The sequence below is a fragment of the Balaenoptera musculus genome, chromosome 9 (genome assembly GCF_009873245.2).
Source record: "Balaenoptera musculus isolate JJ_BM4_2016_0621 chromosome 9, mBalMus1.pri.v3, whole genome shotgun sequence".
Lineage (NCBI taxonomy): Eukaryota > Metazoa > Chordata > Mammalia > Artiodactyla > Balaenopteridae > Balaenoptera > Balaenoptera musculus.
Window position 1 is genome coordinate 16,491,255 of NC_045793.1, and position 27,478 is coordinate 16,518,732.

Sequence of the window (27,478 nt, forward strand, 5' to 3'; positions counted from 1 at the left end):
TTAATACAAATGGACAATATCTTTTTTATTTTGTGGCTTGTGTTTTCACTCTCTTCATAGTGTTTTTGATAAACAGAATTACTTGATTAAATTTATAAATTATTTTAGAATATCTGCATTTTTGTATATGTTTATTTATTAAATACTTCCCCTCCGCCTTTGATAAAAGTATACTTTGCTATATTATTTTCTGAAGATTACCTAGTTTTGTGTTTCACATTTCCATCTTTAACCTACCTGGGATCAATTTTTATGTATCTTTTGAGGTAGGGTCCAATTTCTTTTTTTTTCTGTAAGGATAATCAAATTTTGAGGGACCATTTATTGAAAAATGTATCTTTCCTCACTATTCTACAATGCTAGTTCTGTCATAAATCAAGTTTTCGTATATTTTTTGGTCTGTTACTGAATCGCATTTTTTTGTTTCATTGCTCAGCTTGTCTATTCCTGTGTCAATACCACACTGTATTAATTGTTAACATTTTATAATAAGTCTTGATATCTGTTAATGCTAGCCCTACTTCCATATTTTTTTTTTTTTCTGGAATCTTGGCTATTCTTGTTCTTTGCTCTTCTATATAAATTTTAGAATCAGTCTGTCAAGGTCACCCAAAAGCCTATGGGAATTTTGATTGGAATTTTATGAATCCATAGATCATTCAGGGGAGAACTGACGTCTTTAAAAAGTCTTCCACCATGTGAACAAAGATCTCCTTTTTTGGGGGTGTTTTGATGACTTTCTAATATGTCTTTAAGTTTGCCTCTGCCCAATTCTGTCTCTTCTCTTTCTGAAACTCTAATAGACATATGTTAGATTTACTTTCTCACTGTTTTCTACATCTGTTAACTTTCCTTTCCTATTTTCTATCTCTATTATGCATTCTGGATAATTTCTTTAGATCTGCATTATAGTTTGCAAATTTTTCTTTTCTGTTGCTTCTATATACCATGTACCCATTTATTATTTGCTTTTAATTAGTTTTCCTTATTAAAGGTTATCTATATTCTTTAAAAAATATAGTTATTTATTTATAGTCTCTTGTTCTTTAATCTTAATTTTAATCCCTTTTTTATTTCTTTAAGGACACCAAACATAGTTGTTTTATATTCCAGTTATGACCATTTTAGTATTCTAGAGTCTGTTGTTTTTGCTGGCTTGTACTCATTGAGTCCTTTTTATTCTCCTGTGTTCGTGATTTCTGATAGAGATTTCAGGTGTCTTGGTACTTTCTTGGAATTCTTTTGAGACCTTCGTTTAAAACTGGTTTCTCTTTTTTTTTTTTTTTTAAAGTATTGGTACATTTATTTATTTATTTATTTATTCAAGGGAACGCTATTTATTTATTTATTTTTGGCTGTGTTGGGTCTTCGTTTCTGTGCGAGGGCCTTCTCTAGTTGCGGCGAGTGGGGGCCACTCTCCATGGCGGTGTGCGGGCCTCTCACCGCCGCGGCCTCCCCTGTTGCGGAGCACAGGCTCCAGACGCGCAGGCTCAGTAGTTGTGGCTCACGGGCCTAGTCGCTCCGCGGCATGTGGGATCCTCCCAGACCAGGGCTCGAACCCGTGTCCCCTGCACCGTGGCGGTGAGAGGCCCACGCACCGTGATGGAGAGTGGCCCCCGCTCACCGCAGCTAGAGAAGGCCCTCGCACAGAAACGAAGACCCAACACAGCCAAAAATAAATAAATAAATAGCGTTCCCTTTAAAAAATAAATAAATGTACCAATACTTAAAAAAAAAAAGAGAAACCAGTTTTTTTTTTTAATTTTTATTTATTCATTTATTTATTTATTCATTCATTTATGGCTGTGTTAGGTCTTCGTTTCTGTGCGAGGGCTTTCTCTAGTTGCGGCAAGTGGGGGCCACTCACTGTAGCGGCCTCTCTTGTTGCGGAGCACAGGCTCCAGATGCGCAGGCTCAGTAGTTGTGGCTCACGGGCCTGGTCGCTCCGCGGCATGTGGGATCCTCCCAGACCAGGGCTCAAACCGGTGTCCCCTGCATTGGCAGGCAGATTCTCAACCACTGCGCCACCAGGGAAGCCTGAGAAACCAGTTTTAAACGAAGGTCTCAGAAGAATTCCAAGAAAGTACCAAGACACCTGAAATCTCTATCAGAAATCACGAACACAGGAGAATAAAAAGGACTCAATGAGTACAAGCCAGCAAAAACAACAGACTCTAGAATACTAAAATGGTCATAACTAGAATATAAAACAACTATGTTTGGTGTCCTTAAAGAAATAAAAAAGGGATTAAAATTAAGATTAAAGAACAAGAGGCTATAAATAAATAGCTATATTTTTTAAAGAATATAGAATATAGGGAAGACTTGTATTTACTCTTAGACACTCAGGGAAATTTATTAACCCATACCTACTTCAAACTAATTATTTGGGTTGAAGTCTTTGGGACAGCCCAGGGAGCAAACTTATGTAAAGGCTAGCTTACAGCCAAATATTCAGGGAAGATTTTTTTCCTTCTATCACTTGGTACCAATATCCAAGACAGATATTTTTCCTGTAGATGCATGAATGGAGTCTTTGAGACTTAGCCCCTGTTTTTCCCTGAGTTCTCTTTAGACAATACACCAGAAATGTTTACATGTAAATACTCCCTCACTGCATCTTGTCTAACTCTCCCACGTGCAAAATTCTGTGACTCACAGTGACACATACAAGTGAGACGCCTTAAAGTTTAAGCTTCATTAGTTTCATGATAAATCCACCTCTGCTTAAGAGTGAATGTTCATTATTTTATCATATCAAGGACACTGGAGCTTTGCGAATAAATATTTTTATTTTATAAAGTAGTTTATAGCCTCATATACTCTGTAAGGTACTGTCTTCTCACTTTTACAGTTGAGGAAAAGAAAGCTTGGTGCTGTTACGTGGCTTGCTCAGAGTTATAAAGTTAATAAGTGTTGAATCTGTTGTGGTTTTTTTTAATTTTTTATTTTGGTCCAGTTCAGTTTCCACTTTACAATGTGAATCCTCTGTTTAATGAAAATAGATGCCTTAGACGCCTTTTTAAAACCTTTATTGTGTTCTAGGAAAGTAACAGGAAAAAGGTGCCTTTAATATTCTTACTTAATTAAATCTTCACAACAACCCCATGTAGTGTAAATTAGTCTTCCTGTTTTACAGATGAAGAAATTGAGTCTAAGCGACATTAAGTCATAGGTAGATCATATATTTAGCAGGTGGGAGAACGAGACTTCGACTCCAGGTTACTTTAAATCCTACTTCTGTCACCTCTTCCTGGTAGCTTCCCTCATCACCGTCATTCCCCTCCTGCACCACTTATTCCTGTTATTCCCTTCATAACAGTTGTATCTCTCAGCAATAATTCACGTGTTTATTTACTTATTTATTATCTGTTTTCTGTGCCGGGGTCATAAGCTCAACAAGAGGAGGGACCATGAGCATTTTGTTTCCTTCTCTACAACCAGCAATTCATTGTACTTCTGTGTAGTACATAGTAGGCATTGAATATAAATACTGAATGTCTAAGAGTCTGATTCTGAAACTCACTTTATTTTTCCTAAATGTACCGCCTCCCCCTTTCTCAAAAGCCCTTACTGAATGGGGTTTTTCTTGTTACCTTGGACTTATGGCCAAGTCTCAAATCTGAAGACCACAAACACACTAAGGACCACACATTCTAAGTTTGCAGAGCTGCCAGAGGTTAAGATCAGACACCTCTTGGGAGGGCTAAGATCAGAAAATTGTTCTACCCAGCCCTTCTCTCCATTCCTGTAAATCGATAGAAAGGGCGGGTAGAAGAGAAGATGTTGCTTTGTTCAGAGTACAATGTTAGTGAAGAAAGTTTCATTGCTTCTCTCATTCTCTAGCTGCTACTAGGGGGAAAGGGAGAGGGCTCAGAGGGAATAGTCCTGCAAGTTGGGGGTGTCTGCGCAAAGGCCCGGCAAGACAACCTGCATTAGGGCATACACTTAGCTCATGGACTTGGCTGCCAGGCCATCCAGTAGAAGAAACAAAATTGTGAAGAGATGACTTGGTAGGGGACTGCCAGGCAAAATGGGGGCAAATGTTGGGATCCCCGCAAATTTTTGGTTCCCTAAAATTTTAAAAGATTGATCCCACTCAGGCTCTCAGAAACAGGTAGTTAATTTTTTTTTTGGTGGAGCAAGTGCAGTCTTGCTAGTATCATCACAATGAAATATCCTGGGTGAGCTGGAGGCAAACAACAAACCCTGGACGTTAGAAGACTGCAGGTTGATGCAACTTCCATCCTGCCATCAGGTGGGCGAGAAGACAAACTCTTGGTCGGGATGGTTAATGCAGAGGGAGCAGTGTGGGCTACGCCCTGGTCAGTGGAGCAGACTGAAGCTACCATTGGTCCAAGACGAGGAGCTCAGCCTGCCCTGTGGCTAGCCAAGGCCAGTGCTGCTGCCAACCTCATCCGATCAATTGGTAATTTCCAGAGTTCTGAAAAATAACGATTTTTCACAATTGAGCCAGTGTTCTCATTGCTTCTATGAAGGAGCAGTTTTTCAGAGGTTCTGATTCTGCCTTTTCCACTGTTGGCACAGGAATGGGAATGCAGAGTGAGAAGTATCTTTTGATACCTGTCTTGATAAGTAGAAGTTTTTAATTTTGATGATTTCCTGTTTGGCAACTTCTTCTTGTATGCCTAGAACTTTCTGCATCCTATCTAAAAGAAATCATTGTCTACTCCAAGGTCATATTTTCTTCTAGAAACAATAGTTTTACCTTCTAGGTTTGTATCTGTGATCCCTCTTAAAGCATTGTTTGTATACAGTGTGTGATAGGGATCAAATTAAATTTTTTTCCAGTATGAATAACCATTTTTTTCAAGATCATTTGTTAAAAGGATATTCTTTTCCCCATTGATATGTTTCAGTGCCGCTTTTGAAGTCATACATGTGTGGCTCTATTTCTGGAATCTCTATTCTTTTCCATTGATCTAATTGTCATTTCTTTCTTTGATGTCACATGCTCTTGACTTGTCTTTATAGTAAGTTTTAAATTGGGTAGAGCAAGTCCTTCAACTTTTTCTTCTTTTTCAAGATTTTTGACTACTTTATGTATTATTTTCATTTCTAATATATACATTTTAATATCAGCTGGGTTTTGACAGGGGTTGTGTTGAATTCATGTATCATTTTGGGAAGATTTGACATGTTAACAGTATTGAGTCTTTCAATATGCAAATATTTATATATTTATCAACAACTTCTTTAATTTCTCTCAGTAAAGTTTTGTAGTTTTCAGTATAAGGTCTTATACAAATTCTCTTAGATTTATACCTAATAGTTCATTTTTTTGAACGTCATTTTTGATGGTATTTTAAAATATTCAGTTTTCAATTTGTAGTTGCTTATGTATAGAAATACAGTTGATCTTTGTATATGGCTTCTGGACACTATGACTGCAAACTCACATGTTAATTCTGATAGATCTTTGTAGATTACTTGGGATTTTACACAATCATGCCATCTGCAGATTAAAAGTTTTACTTTTTCCTTCCCAATATATATATTTCTTTTCTTAATTATTTTTCTCTTTTACTATACTGGCTAGGACTTCTAGTACAATGTTGAATAGAAGTGGTGAGAGTAGACATACTTTGTTTCAATATTAGGGGGAAAATGTTATGTATGTATGATGTTACTTGTATATTTTTCAGACATACCTTTTATCAGATTGAAGACTTTTTTTCTCTTTCTAGCTTGTTGAAGGTTTTAGTCATGATTTCCTTTTTCGTAAGTAGCCCTGCAGGATGCATATGAAGCATGAGGAACTGGGTAGTGATGAGTTAGTTGCTAGGGGGGCAGGGAAAATGGAAAGAACATGTACACTTGCTGGCCAAGCTGGATGGGATGGACGAAAGCCGTACAGTGATAATGTAGATAAGTTGGGCTGAGGTGAAGAGACCTGATTTCTATTCCCAGCTCTACCACCAACTAGCTATTTGACCTTAAGTAAGGTACTTTGCCCTCTACCTTGGACCCAGAGATACAGCTGACAGCCAAGTTGATTTCAGAGAAAGTCTGGTAGAGTTGCAAATGTGACTAAAAGATTTGAAAAATAAGAAATGTGAGAAGAGATTGATGAGCCTGGACTTCCTTTGTCTGCTAAAGAGAAGGCTGAGATGTACATTGATTTACTGATTCTGGTTTACTGCACCAAGACAAACATTCACCAGCTCTCTAGTCTCTGGGTGCTTTGACATCTCTTTTCTTCAATACCGCATGTTCCTGGGTTCTTTAGCTTTATTGTAAGTCTCGAGGTCAGGAATGTAAGTCTCGAGATCAGGGAGTGGTTTATTCCCTAACCTTACTTTGAAGTAATTGCTTTATGGGGGTCTCTTCATCTGAACCATCTGAGGTTAGTTCTCTGTTTTGCCAGGACCCTTTTCTCACTGATACGAGTGGAGAAGACACATGCTCTCGAGCCTCTCTGTAAACCTAGCCATCATGCCTAGGGCTGGTCTCGAAGTAGGCAGTAGGTCTCTGCCTCTAACCCCACCCTCACCCCATCTATATTTACAATATTCTGGATTGTAGCTTAGGAAAATTATTTTAACTACTTTGAATATCATTTGACTCCATTTCTTTGGATCATGACGGTTTTTGTATTTCCATGAGTCTCTTTAGAGACTGTACATACCCTTTTGAGGGAAATATCCTAAACTGTTTTCAGTTGACAGAACTGTTGGGTTATCTGTTCAGTGGCATTACCAGTTGAACAAGATTGCGGTGGAAGCAGCAAAGGTGCCAGGGTGATGGGAAATTGAAGGAGGTCGGGAAGTGTCCTAGCATGGAAATGGGGAGGGGGGGCTGTAAAGACAAGCGTTTCCTGTTGCTAGTTTTACTGGGAACAACCCTCTGGAAATCTAAATTCTTTCCCCTAAATTCTGTAGATTCCCAAAGGGCTTATGTTCTTAAGGTTATTTCTGTTCGCAGGCTCATGCTTTTTCTAAATTTGTTCAATTTCGGATTATCTTTCTATCCCAGTAGGCAGTCGATTCTATATTCATTGACCTAGATGTAAAATTCAGCCCCTTCTTCAATCTCCACATTCATAAAACCTCACTGCCTTTAAGCCAGGAGTAGACTTCCCTGAAGATGTAAGAGCGGGTGGGAAATACGACAGAGGCAAAGGACGTACTTCCATGACAGCAATACAACTTCCAAGTGGACATTAGACTGTGTTCTTAAAATGTCCTTCTGCCCCTGCCCCCCACACCAGGGCATTTCATGGGTCACTTCAAGCCACTGCCTGCCCAGTCCTTGTACCATCTTGTCCATCCTTCCCTCCCTCTCCTACTTTGCCTTCGCTTCTCTTCCCTCCTTTACCCTTTCAGAGGGAATGCAGATTGATGGAGCCTTTGGAACCAGACCTCTGGGCTCCAGTCTTGGCCTCATTACTTCTGAGCTGTATGGCTTATATAAGTTCCTTAACCTTTCTAATGTCAGTTGTTCCATCCGTAAAATGGACATAATAAAATTACCCATTTCGTAAGTTTGTCAGGAGTATTAGAGGTGTTTAGTGGACACCGTGGGTGGTTGCCCACGTGCCTTCTCAGGACCAAGGTGCTTATTTTTCCAGCTTCAAGGAGTATTGGCTGCTGATGGTCCCCAGGCATTGCCCCAGCATAAAAGAATCTCTTGCCCGTGTTATGCCCTTCCAGAGGGCTGCCCATAACCAAAGACTGGTTGATGTGGAGGTTCAAAGTCCTGTCTCTGCCTGAAATTGGGACAACTCTGAAGGGCCATTCTGGCTCCAGAACTTTATGTGAGATCAGCTGAGGTTTCTGTTATAATCGCATCACAGCTCAGCTTCTTATTTGCCAGTCCTGCTGCCCTCACTCCCCCACAAACTGTCCAGTAAACTTGATAACATTGGTTTCCAGCTTAAGAGAAAATGGTTAAAATAATGTCCAATGCATACTAGGTGCCCAATAGATTATTATTATTGTTGTCTGGAGAGTAAGATCATGTATTTTATGAGATTTTCCAGAATATTCCAGACATATGTGAAGCTGCAGAACAAATTCTGATTAATAGTTTGAACCATGAGTAGTGAGAATGAAATTATCCCCAATTTTGACCGATGGAAAAAGGGGTCTTGTTTGATGTTTTTAAATGTTATTTTATTAGAGCATATTCTAATTAGCCTGCTCCAGTAGAAGCAGAACCTTGTTTCTTAGTAACTGACTCTTACCTGATACTCTTGGGTACTGTAATTTTGTTGTCTCTGTAGAGTTGATTAATTATCCACAACTGATAGAGGTGCTGGCAGTTTATATCCCCATAAAGTTAGAGGTTAACCTGTGAAAAGCTGATGTGTCATGATTTTATAGATCAAAGAAAAGTTAATGCCACAGGGGCTAAGGTCTTATTAACCTGTGGAAAGTTAACTACTGTTAACAGCAGATTTAGCAGTCTATTTAGGCATTTCCTTTCTATTATAAATAGTCAATTTGTCACACACAATTTCTTATACACACTTTGATTTTGCATTTTTCTCCCCTGTTGATTACCTCATTAATGAGTTAAATAAAACTTTGTCGGATGCTCACCATTTGTGTGAGAATGTTGTTTTTGACAGTGGTTTTTCCATAAGAATGTGTTTCTGTTTATTAGTTTCTGAAGGGTAGAATTATGATAGGAAGGTACCCAAAGTTTCACAGGGGCAATTGGAAAAGAGAAGTCAACATTTTGAAGTTAACCAAACCCTGTCGTAGTAAATCCAAACTGTGGGCCTAGCTTTGAAATGTGTATATTTGCTATTAAAGATGTGTATTTGCTGGGGTTTCCATGACAAAGTACCACATACTGAGTGTCTTACCAATAGAAATTTATTGTCTCACAGTTCTGGAGGCTGGAGGTTTAAGATTAAGGTGCCAGCCTGTGGGAGGGGCTTCCGAGGCTGTGAAGGAGAATCTGGTCCAGGCCTCTCTCCTCTAGCTGCTGTGGTTTGCTGGCAATCCTTGGCCTTCCTTGGCTTGTAGACACATCACCCTGATCTCTGCCTTTATTTTCACATGGCGTTCTCCTTATGTGTGTGTCTATCCAAATCTTCCCTTTCATAAGGATGCCAGTCATATTGGATTAGTGGCCCACTCTAAGGCCCTCATTTTAACTTGATTATCTCTGTAAAGACCTTATCGCCAAATAAGGTCACATTCTGGTATACTGGGGATTAGGACTTCATCAGATGAATTTTGGTGGTGGGAACACAATTCAACTCCAAACAGTTTGATTACTTCTTCTCCATTCCCAGGGCTTACTTTTCCCCTCAACTGATACCTTAAGGAGAAGAATATTATTAGCTCCTGAGAGAATCCCAGTAAAAGAAATCTTGCCTCATTTAAAAATGAGGTTTATTGCCACATCCCACGCCAACCCCATGCCAGCATTGCTTTAGGAATGTGCTGATAATTAGGATTGGGAGGTAAACCAGCAATGGGTTCAAAAGTTCTCAGGGGCACTTAGCAGTCTGCTTTACAGATTAAACAAACAAACAAATGCCTTTTTGGTATTGCATTCATTTACATGAATACAATGAAATAATTCCAACGTCATTTGGATTGCATTTTTAAAAAATATGTTGGTAAATTTGTCTGAGGGGAGAATGTGGTGCTGCTTAATTTTGCTCTAGGCAGTTAGGCAAGTCGGGGAAGAAGAATGATTCCTTTGGCAACCGTGGAATTATTTACCGTGATTGGGAGAAGGATCTCGTGTTTGAATAACCCCTTTGAACTGCCTGACACGTAATGGAGGCTTGTTAAATGTTTACTGAATGAACAGAAGAGTCCAGGGAACCTGGAATATTTGAGAGCAATTGAATAAAAAGCACATATTTATTCAGAGATTTCCCACATACCTAGCTTTGGGGGCAGCCAGTATGTGTGAGAGGATAACAATGGCCGTGATTATTTATTGTGCTTGCCATGTACCAGGCATCCTGCACACGTTTAAAAAAAGTGATCCTAGCTACTCTCGGAGTTGGATAGTATTATTCTTATTTGAAATAGAAGGAAACGGAGGCTAAGAGAGGTCAAGCAACTTGACTACATAGCTGGTGATGGGTAAGGTAGGGTGTGTTCTCAACCTGTGCGATCTAATGCCTCCCAAATTGGCCTCTCTCTAGAAGCTTACGTTCTTCTTGTGGAGCTCAGACATTTATAATTGAGGCAGTTACAAAATTAGGATCGTAAGAGGCTAATTGTATCATATGTCTCTCTTGCTATGTAAGTGTGTGCTGTCACCATTTCATACAAGTGTGGGGTTGTGTAATGGCTAAGTATGTATAATCTGGAGTAAGATGCCTGGATTCAAATCTCACTTGGACCTCTTCCCATCTGTGTGATCTTGGACACGTAGCTTAACTGTTCTGTGCTATAGTTTTTTTTAATTGTAAATTAGGGGATCATAAATGTACCTACCTCACTGTGAGGGATACATAAGAAATGTAAAATGAAACAGTGCCTGGCAAAATGTATTTCCTGCTAGAGGCTTCACAAAGGCAGCAATTTATATATGCTTTATTCATTTATGTATCTTAAACATCTAGAACAGTGCTTGGTATGAAATAGACATTCAGTAGTAAGTACATTGTTGAATGAATAGATATATTTCAGTATATAAATGCCAGGGCTTAGTCACATTAGCAGACATAATGAAGTGGTCAGATGCTTTTACATCTATGTAGAACAGTGGTTCTATGTAGTCCACGATTCCTGCTAGAAATACCTGGAAGGCCTTTAAATCGGCTGATTCTCAAGCCCCACTGCAGGCAGAGGTTGAACACTGCTGTTGGAGAATCACTGTGAAAGAAACAGCTACAAATGTAGAGTAATACAGGTATAACATGTTGAAGATTCAATGCCAGTGGTGATTTTCTGAATGACTTTCAACCCTTAGGAAACTAAAGCCAACCTTTGTTTCAATGATAATGATATTCCTGAAAATGTTAATATACGTTAAGATCATCAAAAAATACTCTGTGTTCATATGTAAAATGAATTAAGATTTAGGCTCAAATAATTACACAAGGTTTGTTCCTCTACATAAATCTATGGTGGGATATTTGGAATTTGTGTGGGGCGTGAGACAATTTTTTATTGAGTAGACTCTCCTTAGCATGGCAGGCAGCTTGTCTGGATCAGCCTAGAAGCATTGTGGGCTGCTCTGAATATAGGCAAAGTTAATGCCAATGAATCGGGGGGAAAAACACCAACATGCACCATAAGTTAAGATCTTGCCTGAGGCACTTGGGGAATTAAACCAAGGTACAGAGTAACTTTTGAGGCAGCTGGTTCCTGTTCTAGAGCAAGGAGATGAGTTCACCAATCTTTACTGTGAAAGTTGCTTGTTTTCAGAGACTTCGTGGCTTAGGGGACCTCCTGACTCGCTGGAGCGTCTCCTCCCAGCAGGCGGGCTTCTCATTCTATTCCCACAGGTAGCATCCCTAGGAGAGGGAGTTGGAAAGATGGAGGTGGATTGATTATGGGAGCCACGTCAACCTGGAATAAGAGGAGAACCAAACTGAATCGAGAGAAATTTGCAAAATGGATAATTAGAGAGTATCCTGGCTAAATAACCACTTACTTATGTGTTTTCCCATAAACTAAAAAAAGATTCTCTTTATGAAGAGTACATGCTGCATGTTTCTTTTGATAAATACATTACCAAAATATTAACAGTATCATATGCCCTTTACAAATGTTGTAGCAAAAGATTCCATTTTAATGTTGATCACAAAGCCGTTTTGAGTTCTTTCAGGCTTCTCAACACTGGATTCTACCTTTTTGCCTTTATCTTTAAAGAGCTGCTTTGAGGGATTTCTGGCTCTCTCAGGAAAGAATATCACTGAAACGCAAGGCCTAGGATATAATTCAAATCATCCTAATCAGATTTCTCAACCCTTGATCTAATCAGCAAGCTGTTTTGCTTAGCTTCTTGGTCAAGTTCACTCATTAACTCAGAAAGCATTCATTGAATATACGCTGTGTCTACCCCTGGGCTAGAACATAATAAGATTAGTAGATGAATTGAGCCCTGTCCTTTAGGAGTTTATACTCTTACTGAATGAAGTGAAGGTAATAATAGAACGCTATTTAAAATGTATGATGGCTTTCGTACTTTAAATATGTTCAAGGTCTCTCATGGCAGGTAATTGACATTAACTTGACTTTGTGCACCTGAAACTCCGTTTTAGAACATTTTCTTTTAATGTCTATTTCACCGTTATTATCATGCTTCTCTTTTTCAAAGACATTTTTTTTTTTGCCATTATAGTCATCCTCCGACAAAGTGTTGTAAAATTTATAGAAGGAATCGTTGGCATTTCACGGTTTTACTGACTGTGGGTTCGGGAGGATTCTGAGCAGGAGGAAAGAATGACACCCCAATGAGAAGTTGACACCCCATTGATTTTTTTATTGGAACACATTGCAGCATAACCACCACCCTAACACGCATCAAATTCTACCAGACTCTTAAATGTCGTCTTTTGCAGCCAGGATGAATCCAAATAGAAAAATAACTTATACTAATTTTATTTGAGGTCTGAGAAATAATGAAATTGCTTTCTTATTTTGGAACAAAATGTGTATACGTGTATGAATTATTGAAAAAGAAAGAGTTCTCTCCCATGGTTATTTAGAAGAATGGAAAGCTATAATTAGAAGTTACCTCCCACCCCCTGTAGTACCTCTATGTATTTTTCCTGTTCTCTTTCTTATGTAATGTCCTTTCGTGAGGCCCATTTACAGTTACAAACTGGCAGCCACTTTGATGTTTCTTATTTATTTCCCCCCAATTAATGTTTCTATGTGTGGTAGATATACAATTTTCTTCTATTAATGTTACAAAAAACCAGCCTTAAATTTGCATCCACAATGAGGAATAAATAATCAACAAAAGCCCTTACTTAATCGTTTCTATTCACAGGCTGGGAGAGAGTATGGTTTGACTGTAATTTCATTGCAGGGCTTATCCAGGGTTAAATGTTAGTTAGTATGTCTCTTATCTTATAGCCATATTGCTCTTCTAGAGACAAATATATCCCTTACATCCTAATTTGATTCTTTGAGCAATTTGCTGGCAGTCCTCATTAGCAAGAGTAATCAGGTTTTGGTGGTCGGTCTCCAACTTCTGATGAGTTAAACTCATTTTTCCTGTGGTTTCTACTGTGACAACAGAATTTTATTTCCTCTCTTCTTTCTTTTTTCTGATCACAACTCTCTGTGGCTGTTCATGAAAAAATGAAGGTTTTATGCTTTTCTCATTCACCTAAGATTTAGGAATTCTTCAGCTGTTCTAAGGCTTTGTGCTTAGGCACCATTTGGTATTTTTTTTTGCTAGAACACTTAAATTTAGTTTGTGGTGTCTGTTAGGAAATCAAAAGTGGAACCTGTAGATTCAGACTCCACAGAGATCTGGCTTTCTTGTGATAAAAACTGTGACTCAGAATCACCATACAGGATCCTTCAAAGCCAGAGAAAAGTACTAATGAAAAATGCTAAAGAAGTTCTTTGAACTCAGGTGGAGAAAAAAATGCCTGGGGGATGAAGGCTCACCATATAAGAGTCTTCCGGTGTTCTTTCCTTTGGCTCAAGAAAATGGAATATACTTTGGAGTGAGGGACCAAAATTGATGTTGTTAATTATTTGCCTTGATGAAAGTGAGGGAAAAAAATACTGTGTCATCAGACTGTCTTCATTAAAGGCCTACATAGCCTGTAATGACTCTTTGTGGGATCATATAAAGCAAGTACATTGCCTTGCTGCCCAGTACTGGGAGCTTCTGAATATAGGCTACTGGCAAGCTTGATATGATCACTTCCAGCTACTGAAGGCCTATCCAGTGTTTCTGGGACTTCCTGTGTAGAGAAAGAGAGGAAAAAAGAAGAAGGAGAAGGAGGAGAAGAAGAATCTTCCAGTGTTCTTTCCTTATGGCTCAACAAAATGGAATATACATTGGACTGAGGGGCTGAAGAAGAAGGAGAAGAAGAAAGAAGAAGCAAAGGGGAAGGGGAAGAAGAAGAAGGCTGGACACTTGCTGAACTCTCAGACATACTTGATCCTTGGTTACTGGCTGTACAATCCTGGGTTCCTTTCTGGATTCTACCCAGCCTTTCCTTGGGTTTTGGTTCTGCTGTTCATCTTGCTCACCTTTACAAATTGCATGAATGGGTGGAATTTGCAGAGATCAGTGAACAGTACAGGGAGATCATCTGTCTTCTAGAGTCCAACAAAGCTTGGATTCTGCTGGGTTATGATGGGATTCACCATATATTTGGCCATCATTGCCTTCCTCTCCCCATCTCACTGTCTGTGTGTAGCCTTGTTCCTCTGTATGAACATCTGGGCCTCCCTGGGGACTTGGTGCTTCTGCAGGTGTAGTGTCAGAGATGGCAGGTTCTTACTGCAGTGTTTACATCCTATGAGACAGGCTGCAGAGAGCTAATGCAAGTAAAGTAGGTAATGAAGTGGCTGGTCCTTTCCTTCAGGCTCCCCCTTGATAGGCCTGGGGTAGTTAGTGCCCCCTCTCTTGCTCTGTCAACCTAAATAAAGAAGTAAACTGAAGCAAGCTCAAATGACCAGAAATTGAGTTTATGTGGGAATAGCAGAGGAAGTGCAACGTGGGACACGCAAACTATAGTAAGCTATGGGCGAATCTGTTGATAGTTTGGGACGAACTGTTCTTAGGGTCAAAGAGAGCAAAGAGGGGAGAGTCCAACCAGAATCCAAGCAGCAAGTTCATTGGTTTGAGGATGGGGAGAGATTCTTGACGAATGTTCATTGTTTGAGGGATAAGTTTCTGTCTCCTGTAAATCAGGCATTTACTGGAAATCAATCTCTTAGTTCTTATGTTTTGTTTGCCTGAGGGCACATGTGTGAGACTCTCCATTTCATATCCTCTGGTTCCGTTTTAGATTAAAATCTTTTTGCACTCCCGTAGAGCAGTGTGAAGACTTTAGCGACAGAAGGAAGCACCTGGGAAGCATGTGTAAGTGCAGATTCCTGCCCCCCACAGCCCGCTCAGACCCACTCAGGACTCAAAGCTGCAGCACCACAAAGGCCCGCCTGATTCTAGCTCAGGTCATTCTCAGAGCACACGTGGACACTCCCAGAGAGGAACGCTCCTCTCCCGTCCAGGGAGCCACTTAGTTAATCCACAAATCAGCCCTCCTGTTTAAACTTGAGACCATTGTCTGACATCTTTGATGGAGCTCTTCAGAAATTGGACTTCTATTATTCATGATGATACCACAAGCTCTCCATGGGTGATCCCTGCTTTCTTCCTTTATCTTGCTGTCCTCATTTTCTCCACTAGGCTCTTATCTCCTCCCTTCCCTTTGCTCAGCAACAGTCATGTTTGCTTGCTACAGCAGCTTCTCTTATTTCTTATCTTTGCAGACCAGCGTCAGGCCTGACTTTCTCAACCTCTCCTGATTCATTTGCTCCTTTCTGACCCAAATTCTGTTATGTTACACTCAACAAACCTAAAATCCAACCAATGTGTTTTGGATTTTTCTTACCACGGACCTTGGTAAGATATTGGTCTTTCAGCGTGTGCGATTTCTAGGATGCAAATGGATCTTTTCCCATGTAGAGCCTCAGGCCATGTGTAGAATTCCTCTGCAAGGGTAAGGAAGGAGGTTCTTGAGATGCGTAAGACTGAATTTGGGGCGGGAGCCAGCTTGGAGAGCTCTTTGATGGGAAATGGAGGAACTTCAATTGAAAACCTCATGAGCCTGCTTTTCTTGCTTAGTCTCTGGCAGGTTCAAAATTGTCTAAGAATTGGGACCACCCCAGCCTTAGGTCCTTTTCTGTAAACACAGAGACCTGCATTCCGCCCTCTGCCCTGAATAGGGGCTTACATTTTAATGTCTGGTCCTGAAGCGATATCACCCTAAGGTGGTCCCCTCAATCTCCCTGTCTTTTGAGACCTGCCACCCTCTGTCTTCACCATGCACTTCAGAGAGATATATTCCAGTACATTTGCAAAGGTCTTCACATGTGGAAGACTAAGTCAGGCATTGTTTCTACCCCATGGGAACTGTTTAGCTCTGTATTACCTTCTGATGTTGGTTTTTCTTTGTGTTTCTTGCTGCAGGAAAGCAATCTCCCGGGCGGGCCTGCAGCACCTGGCTCCTGCACACCCCCTCAGCCTTCCTGTGGCAAACGGGCCAGCGAAGGAGCCCAGAGCGACTCTGGACTGGAGTGTAGGTGTCGGCCGTTTCATTTCAATATCATTCCATTGCATGTGTGTCTCTCTCATCCTCACGATTCCTGTAGCTACCAACAAGACTTAATAATTTTCAATATTGTTCACTGATCCATCTTTGGGTATCTAAGCCCTGGCTCCATTTCCAGATTCCTAAGAACATAGCTCCTTTATATGAAGTCAGACGTATTGAAAACTAAAATAAAAACTTCATGAATCCTTTGAAGCACTATTGCCTGGGTTTGCAGCTGTGAGATAGAAAGTACCTTTGTGTACATGCTTTATTGGTCCCTGCCAACTTGATGATGAATAGAGTTTACTCTTAGCCACATCACAAAGTCCAAGTTTGATTTCCTTAGCTCAAGCTGCTTTTTCTTTTTTGGTCCCTTTTATTCTTTTTCTTTTTTTAATTCTTTTCCTGCGAGAGGATGACCTCACTTTACATTCCAGGCACTCCATGTCCTCCTGTTTGCTATACTTCCTCCCCTAACCCAAAGGTAGATGGGTCTCATATCAGCAGGGTGGATATATTAGCTGGTTTTTTAAAAAAGTTTATTTTATTGAAGTATACTTGATTTACAGTGTCATGTTAATTTCTACTGTACAGCAAAGTGATTCCGTTATACATATATATACATTCTTTTTCATATTCTTTTCCATTATGGCTTATCACAGAATATTGAATATAGTTCCCTGCACTATACAGTAGGAACTTGTTATTTATCCATTCTATATATAATAGTTTGCATCTGCTGTATATTAGCTGATTTTAATGTTTGACCCAAAAGACATCTACAAAAACTGTTACCTTGAAGATTGCTGTCTGAATTTCTTTTACTGAGAGTCTTCGGTGAGTCAAGTTCTTGGTTGAAGACACTTCTAACTGTGGACTGAAAGGCCTTTTCCCTTTCTGAAGGAATGTAAGAAACAGTATGAAACTAGAGGAGGGCTGCTCTGAGATTCTGCCAGTCTGGTCTTAACGATGAATCTTGTTTAGCATTTCTGGTTGAGTTGAACAGAGGGAATAATCCGTGTTCTTTTCCTCCCATAAGAAAGACTATGGCAGGGTGGGGGAAAGGAGAGGAATTTTTAAACTCAATTTTATTTTTAGCATATAGGCTATGATTTAATATCCTTTAATACTATAATATTTCTCCCTCTTTCCCAAGAATACACTTACTAACATCCTTATTTTATACTCTGGACACATACCAATGTATGCAATGTGTGAAGTACCTGGCAAAAGACTGAATTTAATTGAAATGCAACTTCTTCCTTGATGGAGTCCGAGAGTGCTCCAGTAGCGCCTGTGTACGTTGAGTTGGTGTTCAGGAAGACTGTTCCTCTCCTCGAACTTCCCTTTATTCCAGGACAGTTATTTAATAAACTCTTAAACCATAAGAGAGTGTAGAATATATTTACAGTAGTGCTTACATAATTAAAAAAGAATTAAATATATAAACAAACAGGTAAATTAAATAAAAAAGGGCTATGCATGGGCCAATGATGACAGTGTGTTACAGGGACCCCAGAAAGTTAGTTTAATCGCCATGGTGTTCCAAATCCTCTGATCCAAAGTAGTAGGATCCTATCTGAGACGCAAGATTCTAATGAGAGAGAGTTTATATCATTTAGATAGAAACATCCATTAAATGATTTCTCTGCCCCTTTTGTGACATTAGTCAAGTCACTTGATTTCTTTCAGCCTCAGGGTCCTCATCGGTAGAGGGGGACAACGGTGACCCCTCCCTAAAGGGGACTTCAGGGCTGTTGTTAAGATCAAATGGGGCAATGAGCGTGAAAGTTCTTTGTAAACGGTACAGCCTGCAGGTTTTCTATTCAGAAATAAAGTAATTGACGAATTGGTTGATTGATCACCATTTGTTGAGTACTTGCTTTGTTCTAGAACCTGTGTTAGTTCCTTAGGATTCTGAGGTGAGGAAGATATGGTTTCTGCCTTCAAGAAGCTTAGAATGCCATGGGCAGAAGAGATATTGACAGCTAAAATACAGGGCAGCGACAGCTAGAGTAGAGGGGTACAGAGAGCGTCACTGGGGTTGCAAGGAAGGACGCTCCATCCCCATTTGATGTTGGAAAGAGTTACCAGAAAATGCTCTTAGAAAGAATTTTCCTTCCTGAGCCAAAGCTTGACTAGAAGGTATTATTTTTCTGATTCCTGTAGAGAGGTGTATACTCTAATATCTCATCACGTGGTATTTTTGGCTAGTGGTGGGTGAACTGCAGTACACAGTTGAGGAAGAGCAAATAAGAAGTACGGCCGGGGCGCGTAGCTGATCTTTAATCCTTCAGCCCCTTTACTTATGGCTACCCTGACTTGATGGCCTGATGAATTATCATGGTGGCAGGAAACACTTTGGGGATGTTTAACAGTGGAGGTAAAATGGAAAGCCTTCTCTGAAGACACTCCATCTCAGGGCTTATTTAGAGATCTGATGTGGAAGGAGCTGTAAGATGTGACTCTGAAAAAAACCCTGTAATTGTGGGCTAATATTGCTGTTAGCAAACAGAAGCCAGCCCGATACTTCCTTAAGACAATCATGTAAAAGTAAAAGATTTTTCTCAGAAGAGAGGAAGAAGCAGATTGTTAAAAACATTTCAATGACTTTTTTTTTTTTGCTGAGACTTGCCCTTGCTTCTAAATTTTTGGCTTTTCCTAACCTAAGCGCTTTACGCCAAGTTCATTTATGTTACTTTAGTTTGCCTGCTTGTTCAAGAAGCTAAACCAGGATTTTCTTTGTTCTGTTTAAAGTATAAGACTAGTCCTCTGGCTTGACCTACTACCATTCTCTTTATTCTACTCCCTTGTCTGCTTCTCTACAAAAAAGCAGCGTGACCACTGCTCTCCTTCTATCAGCCCACTTTTCTGGACTAAATGCATTAAAATGATCAATCGTTAAAAAATTTTTTTTTTTATTTTTGGCTGTGTTGGGTCTTCGTTGCTGCACGTGGGCTTTCTCTAGTTGCGGCGAGCGGGCTTCTCACTGCAGTGGCTTCTTGTTGCAGAGCACGGGCTCTAGGCACGTGGACTTCAGTAATTGTGGCACACGGGCTCAGTAGTTGTGGCTCGCGGGCTCTAGAGCGCAGGCTCAGTAGTTGTGGCGCACGGGCTTAGCCGCTCTGCGGCATGTGGGATCTTCCAGGACCAGGGCTCGAACCCATGTCCCCTGCATTGGCAGGCAGATTCTTGACCACTCTGCCACCCGGGAAGCCCCTAAAATGATCAATCTTTACTTATTTACTGTTACTGTTTATTGAGCACTGATTTGGCTTGGAGCCTCTTAAGAGTCTCCCATATGAGAAGGGTGGCAGAAATTTAAAAATTAAGGTAAAAAAGGAGGAACTTTAATTTCTTGCCTTTGATGAGGTAAGGGGCCCCAGTAGTGCTAAGAGATGCTTCTGGCATAACAGGGGTGGAGAAGGCTGTGGAGAGTTGCCTTGTTCTGTGTTCTGCCCCCTTGACTCTCGGGTTGAGATTCTCTTTGCTCCATCACCTCTTGGCTCAGGAGTTGAGGGTTGTCTCAAAGGCCTATAGTACTATGACCCCCTGACTTATGTCACCTCCCCTCTCCTCATTTCACCAGTGAGAAAACAGATGCAAAAGCTGTTTATGGTGCATCTGAAGTTGAAGGTAAATCAGGGTGAACCTGGAACTTGGATCTTAGTCCCAAGTTTCTACTTATTGTAGAATACCTAGAGGGCCCCGTTTTGACTCTAGTATGTACCAAAGTCTGCAGAAGGGGCACAATTGTTTCTTAAACATCCTCCAGCAAAGGGCTTTGAGGAGTGGCCTGCTTGTGGGGGGCCTGAGACCCAGGTGAGCCTGCGCTGTAGGCACCTGTGCGTTTTGGCTGGGGGAGGACTATTGCAGGAGTCAGTTTATGCTCTGGGTGTGTGAACTTAATAATTTCCTTGAAGTACTCCATTTTCATTTCCCTACTTAGTGATATATACTATCTCTGTCTTCTTTTTAGTCTGTTCCTTGAAGTCCAGAAACTTCTCTTTTGCTGTGATTTACTCAAATGGTTTATTTTGACTTATGGGCTTCTTTGCCCCACACAGTGTCATTTCCTTGATGACTCTTTGCTGACCTTTTCTCACAGGCCCTCCCCTCCATACATGTCAGGGATGGAAGTCTTAATGATGGGGAGTAGCCACATCAGGCCTCAATACAGAGCCTGGGTTTTCTACTGACTACAGTGGACAGTCAGTTTCACCCAAGGTGAAAATGGCTCTTTGCTACAGAGACTTCGCTCCTGCTCTCAGCCAGGCTATGCTCATTTTTTTGGTTGAACTGGTTCTGTTTATTTTATTCACTTTCTGTTTTGATGCCTCATAAAACCTCTAACCATAGTGCATGTCTTAGAGCCAAATACGTGTTTTTTAGTTGACTTTCTTATTCTAGGTCCTATTTAGACTTCAGGCACTTTGAAGGGAGGAGCAACGTCTTCTGCTTCTTTTGTCTTCTTCACAGTGGACAGCACAGTATCGTAGGCCTAGTAGCTGTCTAGTAGATGTCAATTACGAATTGATTACAGCTTTTTTGCTCAATCAGCAAGAAAGGGACATTTCGCTGGCAGTTGATGGGCACTCAGATTATCTCCAGTTCCTGAAAGGCTTTGGTAGACACAAGTCAAAAACCTGTTTGAAACATAAATGGGTTTATGCTATTGAGTCCCAAGTAACTCTTTTTAAATTTCCTTCCTAATCTAGTGCATTGTGTTAAGACTTAAAGCACACACAGTTTTTGATCTTCCCATTCTTCCCAATGGTATCCTCTCTCCCCTTTCGTGGTGACAACCTACAGGGGCTGCTCCCTTTGACACCATGCCATGAACGTCAGCCAAGCCAGTTTTTGGGAAAACAAGCTAAATTGCTAGAAAGGAAGGGAGTAATGCTCAAAAAGGAAAAATAGTCTCATCTCCTGGGCTGGAATCCAAGCTTCCAGTTTAGAGCGAGTTAGCCCACTTCGAAGTGAGTCTGTTGCACAGATAATGTGTGTCTTTTCTTAAATGTCACATGCCTCCCATGCAACGGAGACTTAATTTGGACGTGGAGATTTCTTCCCTGTTTTTAGTGTTAGAGCAGAGAACATAGGATGTGGGTCTTCACTCTGTGTCCTCTGTTCTGTAATTTGCTTTTGCCCATTACACTGCCTAAACAACTCTCAAAGCAATGGTAGAAAAGCCACCAAGATCCTTCTTAAAAAGCATGTTGGTTTTCAACATGGCATCCTTGATTTCAATTCATTTTTGCCTTCCTCATTGGAAAATTTCCTCCAAGGCTGAGGGCTGTGGAAAACAGAGCCTCAACACAAACAAACCCAGATCCTAAATCCAGACCACCTTTCCTTTCCTCTGGTTGACGATGCTAAGAAAAGGAGTGCTTTCTTCTGGGCAGGTAAAACATAGCACAAGGGGCTTCCCTGGTGGCGCAGTGGTTGAGAATCTGCCTGCCGATGCAGGGGACACGGGTTCGAGCCCTGGTCTGGGAAGATCCCACATGCTGCGGAGCAACTAGGCCCGTGAGCCACAACTACTGAGCCTGCGCGTCTGGAGCCTGTGCTCTGCAACAAGAGAGGCCGCGATAGTGAGAGGCCCAGGCACCGCGATGAAGAGTGGCCCCCTCTTGCCACAACTGGAGAAAGCCCTTGCACAGAAACGAAGGCCCAACACAGCCAAAAATAAATAAATAAATAAATAATAATTTAAAAAAAAAAAAAGTCAAGCACGGATGGCTTCTTTAAAAAAAAAACAACAACAACATAGTACAGTGGGTTCACTGCCTCACTGTTTGGTTCAGAGACAAGATTAGGGAAACAGAGTCTTCATGTGGGATTGGTTTAAACGGGGTTATGAAACTAGGTCATTTTATCTTTGGAAGCCTTGAATGTAAAGGCAGGAGGAGGCAGGTGTGTGTGTGTGTGTGTGTGTGTGTGTGTGTGTGTATCTGTATGCATATGTGCATGCTCTCATTTTAGTTTTGTTTCAGATGGCAGGTCCAAGCAGACCTGTGCCTTCCTTACAAGCTCTTGGCCTTTGCTCTTTAACTTCAGGTTTGGGTGTCATCACCAGTAATGACTCACACCCCGATATCTTTCTCCACTTCCATCCTCATTTCAAAAAACATTGTCCATTTAATCAAGATATCAGATTGCTAAGCAGAGCAGGAGGAGATAACCGACTATAAATTAGTAAAGGTCCTGACCTGGTCAGCCATGTTAATAGTGGGACAGATCTAGCATGTTTTCATGCACCCTCACTAATCTTCTCTTTTCTAAAATTGTGAGAATTTTAAATTAAATCACATTGGCTGCTGGGAGAAATCATGGACTCTTACAACTTCACAGGTCAGTGAGAAGTACCTAGGTCTAATCTTTTGCCTCTTAGTAAGTGATTATCTAAACTAACACTGTTGAACAGAAATATATATGAGCCATAAGGAAAGCCTAATTTTTAGTGGCCACATTAAGAAGTGAAAAGACATAGGTAAAATTAATTTTAATATTATATTTTGTTTAACCAAATATATAAAAATATCGCTGTTTCAACACATAGTCAATATAGAAATGATCAGTGAGATGGTTCACATTCTTTTTTCAGACTAAGTCAGTCTTCAAAATCTGCTGTGAATTTTACACTGACAGCACATCTCAATTAGTGCTAATCACATTTCAGGTGCTCAGTTGCCATATGCTTACTGGACAACATATCTAAACCATCTGAGACAGATTTTACCTATTATTACCCTGAAGATTTTTAGAGGGAGACAGTCCAGATTTTTGTTTCCCTTTCTGAATTTTGTAAGGATATTCACATTTGATACATATTTATGATTGTCTTATTGTTTCAAAACATTTTTTACAAGCAAATGTCTTCATTTTGTGTAGATTATTTGCTTCTGGTGTCAGTGTGCTCTATCTGTGTCATTCAGTCTACAACACTCCCTCTCCACAACTTGTATCTTTTTACCTATAACTGTTTATTACTAGGACTTCAGGTAGAACTTGAGAGCAAGAAATCCTGTCTGTATCTACATAGGTGGGTCTATACTCTTAGGTAGCTAGATCTATCTATAGATAGGTTGATCTATATAAATCTATATATATCTATAGAGACTTGTTTCAACACTCACTAATACAGAAGAAATGTTATCTTCATTTTGAAATGGAACTACTTTTTCTGTCTGGCACAGACGGATACTCTGAGTTATATACTGTTTGAGATGGTATTTCAAGATGGATGTGTAAAGAAGAGAGAAAGAGGTACCTGGGTGTGGAGAATGGAATAAATAAAAAACATGGCACAGAAAAGGAAAATATGACTATATTTAGAGAAGAGTGACAAAAGAATAGAATGTGTGAAGGTGAATAAGAAAGACAGATTGGTACCATTAATGGAAGGTCTAGTATGTGGGATTAAGTTTAGATTTTGTTTTATAAATAATAGGGTTTTTTTTTAAAGCCTCCTAAGCAAGAGAGAGGCATAATCACAGCTATGTTTTAAGGGAGTTAATTTTACAGCAGTGTGAAATATCAGAGAGAATGTCAGAAGTAGAATTCAGAGCAGAAGAAACCAGGACTCAGAGATTAGACAGGCTGTTCAGTGTATGGTAGGTAACTTGGGGGTAAATGTAGACAGTGAAAGGAAATGCAGACAAAGCTGTGAGCAAAGAGAAGAGGCCTATATTAGTTTGGGTGGTCTAGGCTGCAATAAATAAAATAATCATGTAATGGCTCAATACAAGAGAAGTTTATTTCTCACTTGTGTAACAGACCAGGACTGTTTCAGGTTGGGTGGCGGGTGAGCTCTGTTCCACATAGCTATTCAGTGACCTGGACTGACAGTTGCTCTTACAGCATCATTAGAAGCCTTCTAAAATCATCCCAGAGGCCAACTTCCCAGGTATCCAGTATGGGAAAAGGGAGGGAGGTTTTAATGGGCCAAGTCTGAAAATAGTACATGTCACTCTTGCTCATGTGCCATTGGTTAGAACTGGGTCACATGGCCACATCCAATCACAAGCGAGTCTGTGTAACAAGGTCTAGCTGTGTGTTCAGGAAAAAGAGATAAATGATTTTGGTGAATGGCTAGCAGTCTTGACTACAAAGACCCAGGAGAGGAATAGATGTTGGGTAATACCAACATCTATGGATTAGGAAGGACGAAGGAAAACTGGAGACTAACCACAACGATAATAAGAAGAAATATATTGAGGGAATTCCCTGGTGGCACAGTGGTCAAGAATCCACCTGCCAATGCAGGGTCACGGGTTCGAGCCCTGGTCTGGGAAGATCCCACATGCTGCGGAGAAACTAAGCCTGTGCGCCACAACTACTGAGCCCACATGCCACAACTACTGAAGCCCACGCGCCTAGAGCCCGTGCTCTGCAACAAGAGAATCCATCGCAATGAGAAGCATGCGCACCGCAATGAAGAGTAGCCCCCGCTCACCACGACTAGAGAAAGCCCGCACGCAGCAACAAAGACCAAATGCAGCCAAAAATAAAAATAAATAAATAAATTTTTTTAAAAAGAACTATATTGAACACCTATTAACTTCTCATTGTGGGCAAGGCATTGAACGTTATTCATTTTCACATTTAAACATCATTGTGATCTTGTGAGGGAAGTACAATTATTATTACAATTTTAGTGGTGAGTAAACTGAGGTCTAGGGAAGTTAGAGAGACCCTAGGTCATAGAGCTAGTGGGTAGCAAGTCTATCTGACTCCAAAGCTCATGTTTATTACTCTTGAACTGGATAAGGATTTATCAGAAGTGTAAGAAGAAAACCACAACAGTTAATTTTTCTATTCATGTGTGAATGCCACCCAGCTGAATTCAGGAGTTCCCAAGATCATCCTCACTTGCAGGTTCCGGAATTCCCAAGACCACACTCATGTTCAATAATTCATTAGAAGGACTCATAGAATTTTCTGAAAGCTGCTATACTCACATTTATGGCCTATTATAGTGAAAGGATACAGACTCAAACCAGCCAAGGAAAGCGGTGCATGGTGCAAAGTCCAGGAAATTTTGACACAAGGAGCTTCCGGTTGTCCTCTCCCAGTGGATTTATGACAGAGATAACTTTTCCCAGCAAACATGGTGCAACTATACATATGGCATATTGCCAACCAAGGAAGCTCATCTGAAACTTGGTACCCAGAGTTTTAGTCGGAGCTTGGTCATGTAGACACGGTTAACCACCTGCATGGTTGACTTTAGCCCCTTGCCCCTCTGGAGGATGAGCTGATATATGCCTCACCATAAGTCACTGCTATTTTAGAATATTTGGCATGGCCCAAGGTCCCCAGGTAAACAAAGATACTCTTATCAGGCAAGACATTCCAGGCACTTAGAGAGATTACCTTCCTATAGTTGAGGGCAGAGGCCAGACCTCTCTTTGGGTAAGGTTACTTCCTTCTGATGCGTCGGACAAGACAGATGTACAAGAAAAGGATGAGGCGTGGGGAAAATGTAGTCTAAGACAAGGTATGTTTCATGTTTTCCTTGCATGACTGGTTTTTTTCTTGCATGCCTCTGTTTCTTTCATGATTTTGAAAGACCGTCATGTCTCTTAGGCATCCATGTTTACTTCTCACAGTTTGTGACTCCAAACTAATGGACAAATAAAAAAAAAATTATCCTTTCTACTCCTTGGAATTGCATGTAACAAGAATGTGATTCATTCACTGATTCTTAATCTCATCTTTTCAGTTCCCCAAATTTATTTATCACCTACTATTTGCCAGGTGCTAAGTTAAGTGCTGGACATTTAATGTCCATATGAAGCCTAGAATCTAGCATAAGAGGGAAACACGAATCAAATAATCATGCCAATGAATGAATAATTGCCAGTTGGAATAAATGATGGGAAGGAAACATGGTTTTATGAGAGTAACTAACAAAATGACTTCGATTTTGGGGTCAGTGATGGCTTCTTTGAGAAAATAACACTTGATCTGGTAACCAAAAGGTAAATAGAAATTACCCACATAAGTCAGAATGAAGAAGAATAGGAAGTTTGGATATAGTAAACAGAATATGTGGTCAACAGTCTTTGATGTGGGGACATTTGAACAGAGATCTAAATGAAATGAGAAATGCGCAGTGCAGGTGTCTCGTGTAAGCAATTTTTAGTCAAGGGAGCAGCAAATTCAATGGACCTGAGATGAGAGCTTCCTTAGTCTGCTTGTGAAATACGAGACCAGTGTAATGGCAGGTCAGCGACTGAGAGGGAGAGAGAGAGAAGATGAGGTAGCTGGACAGGGAAACGAGATTGCGGAGAGACAGGAGAGGAAGTCAGAGAGGCTCCCAGGGACGAGGTAAGTGAGAACTTTGCACTCTTCCGAGTACATAGATAGCCATTGAAGAGTTATGAGCAGATTAGCAATTTGATTAGATTTACCTTTTTTTGTTTGTTTGTTTGGCTGCGTTGGGTCTTCGTTGCTGTGCGCGGGCTTTCTCTAGTTGCGGCGAGCGGGGGATACTCTTCATTGCGGTGTGCGGGCTTCTCATTGTGGTGGCTTCTCTTGTTGCGGAGCATGGGCTCTAGGCGCGTGGGCTTCAGTAGCTGCAACACACAGGCTTAGTGGTTGTGGCTCGCGGTCTCCAGAGCCCAGACTCAGTAGTTGTGGTGCACGGGCTTAGTTGCTCCACGGCCTGTGGGATCTTCCCGGATCAGGGATCGAACCCGTGTTCCCTGCACTGGCAGGTGGATTCTTAACCATGGCACCACCAGGGAAGTCCCTGATTAGATTTACATTTTAAGGTAATTATTTTGGTTGCTCTGTGGAGAACAGACCATGGGGAGACAAGAGTAGAGCAGGGACACCAGTTAGGGGGCTATTGGGAATATTCCAAGCCAGAGATGATGGAGGATTGGGTGGTAACAGTAGATGTGGTGAGAATCAATTGGGTTTCATACACATTTTGAAACTAGAGTCAGTAATATTATTTCTTGAACCCAATTCCATCAGGCTTTCTTCCTTCTCATCCTGCTGTTGGTACTTTTGCCAAGGTCATCAGTGACTTCACATGTTCACATGGTGAAATCCAATGGCCAGTTCTTCAGCTTTTGACACAGACCTTCTAGGTGCACTTTCTTCCTGGAAACGTTATACTCTTTTTTGTTTTCCTTGTACCCCAGTGGCCACTCCGTCCCAGTCCCCTTTGCTGGATCTTTCCTATATTCCCAAACTCTAAGTATTGGAATGTTCCACAGCTCAGTA

The 27,478-nt window shown here is 40.7% G+C and overlaps 1 protein-coding gene across 5 annotated transcripts in view; it reads left to right on the plus strand.

Annotated features, from left to right (window-relative positions):
• The window catches only part of DGKI (diacylglycerol kinase iota), a 447,458-nt gene that overhangs the window by 141,537 nt on the left and 278,443 nt on the right, over positions 1-27,478 (plus strand). For all 5 annotated transcript variants that reach the window (XR_005021317.1, XM_036864403.1, XM_036864404.1 and 2 more), the window contains exon 2: positions 16,114-16,222. Coding sequence is in view for 4 of the 5 variants with exons in the window: in XM_036864403.1 (XP_036720298.1) it covers positions 16,114-16,222 (109 nt within the window). In the remaining variant the exon portion in view is untranslated. The remainder of the gene's footprint in view (positions 1-16,113; positions 16,223-27,478) is intronic.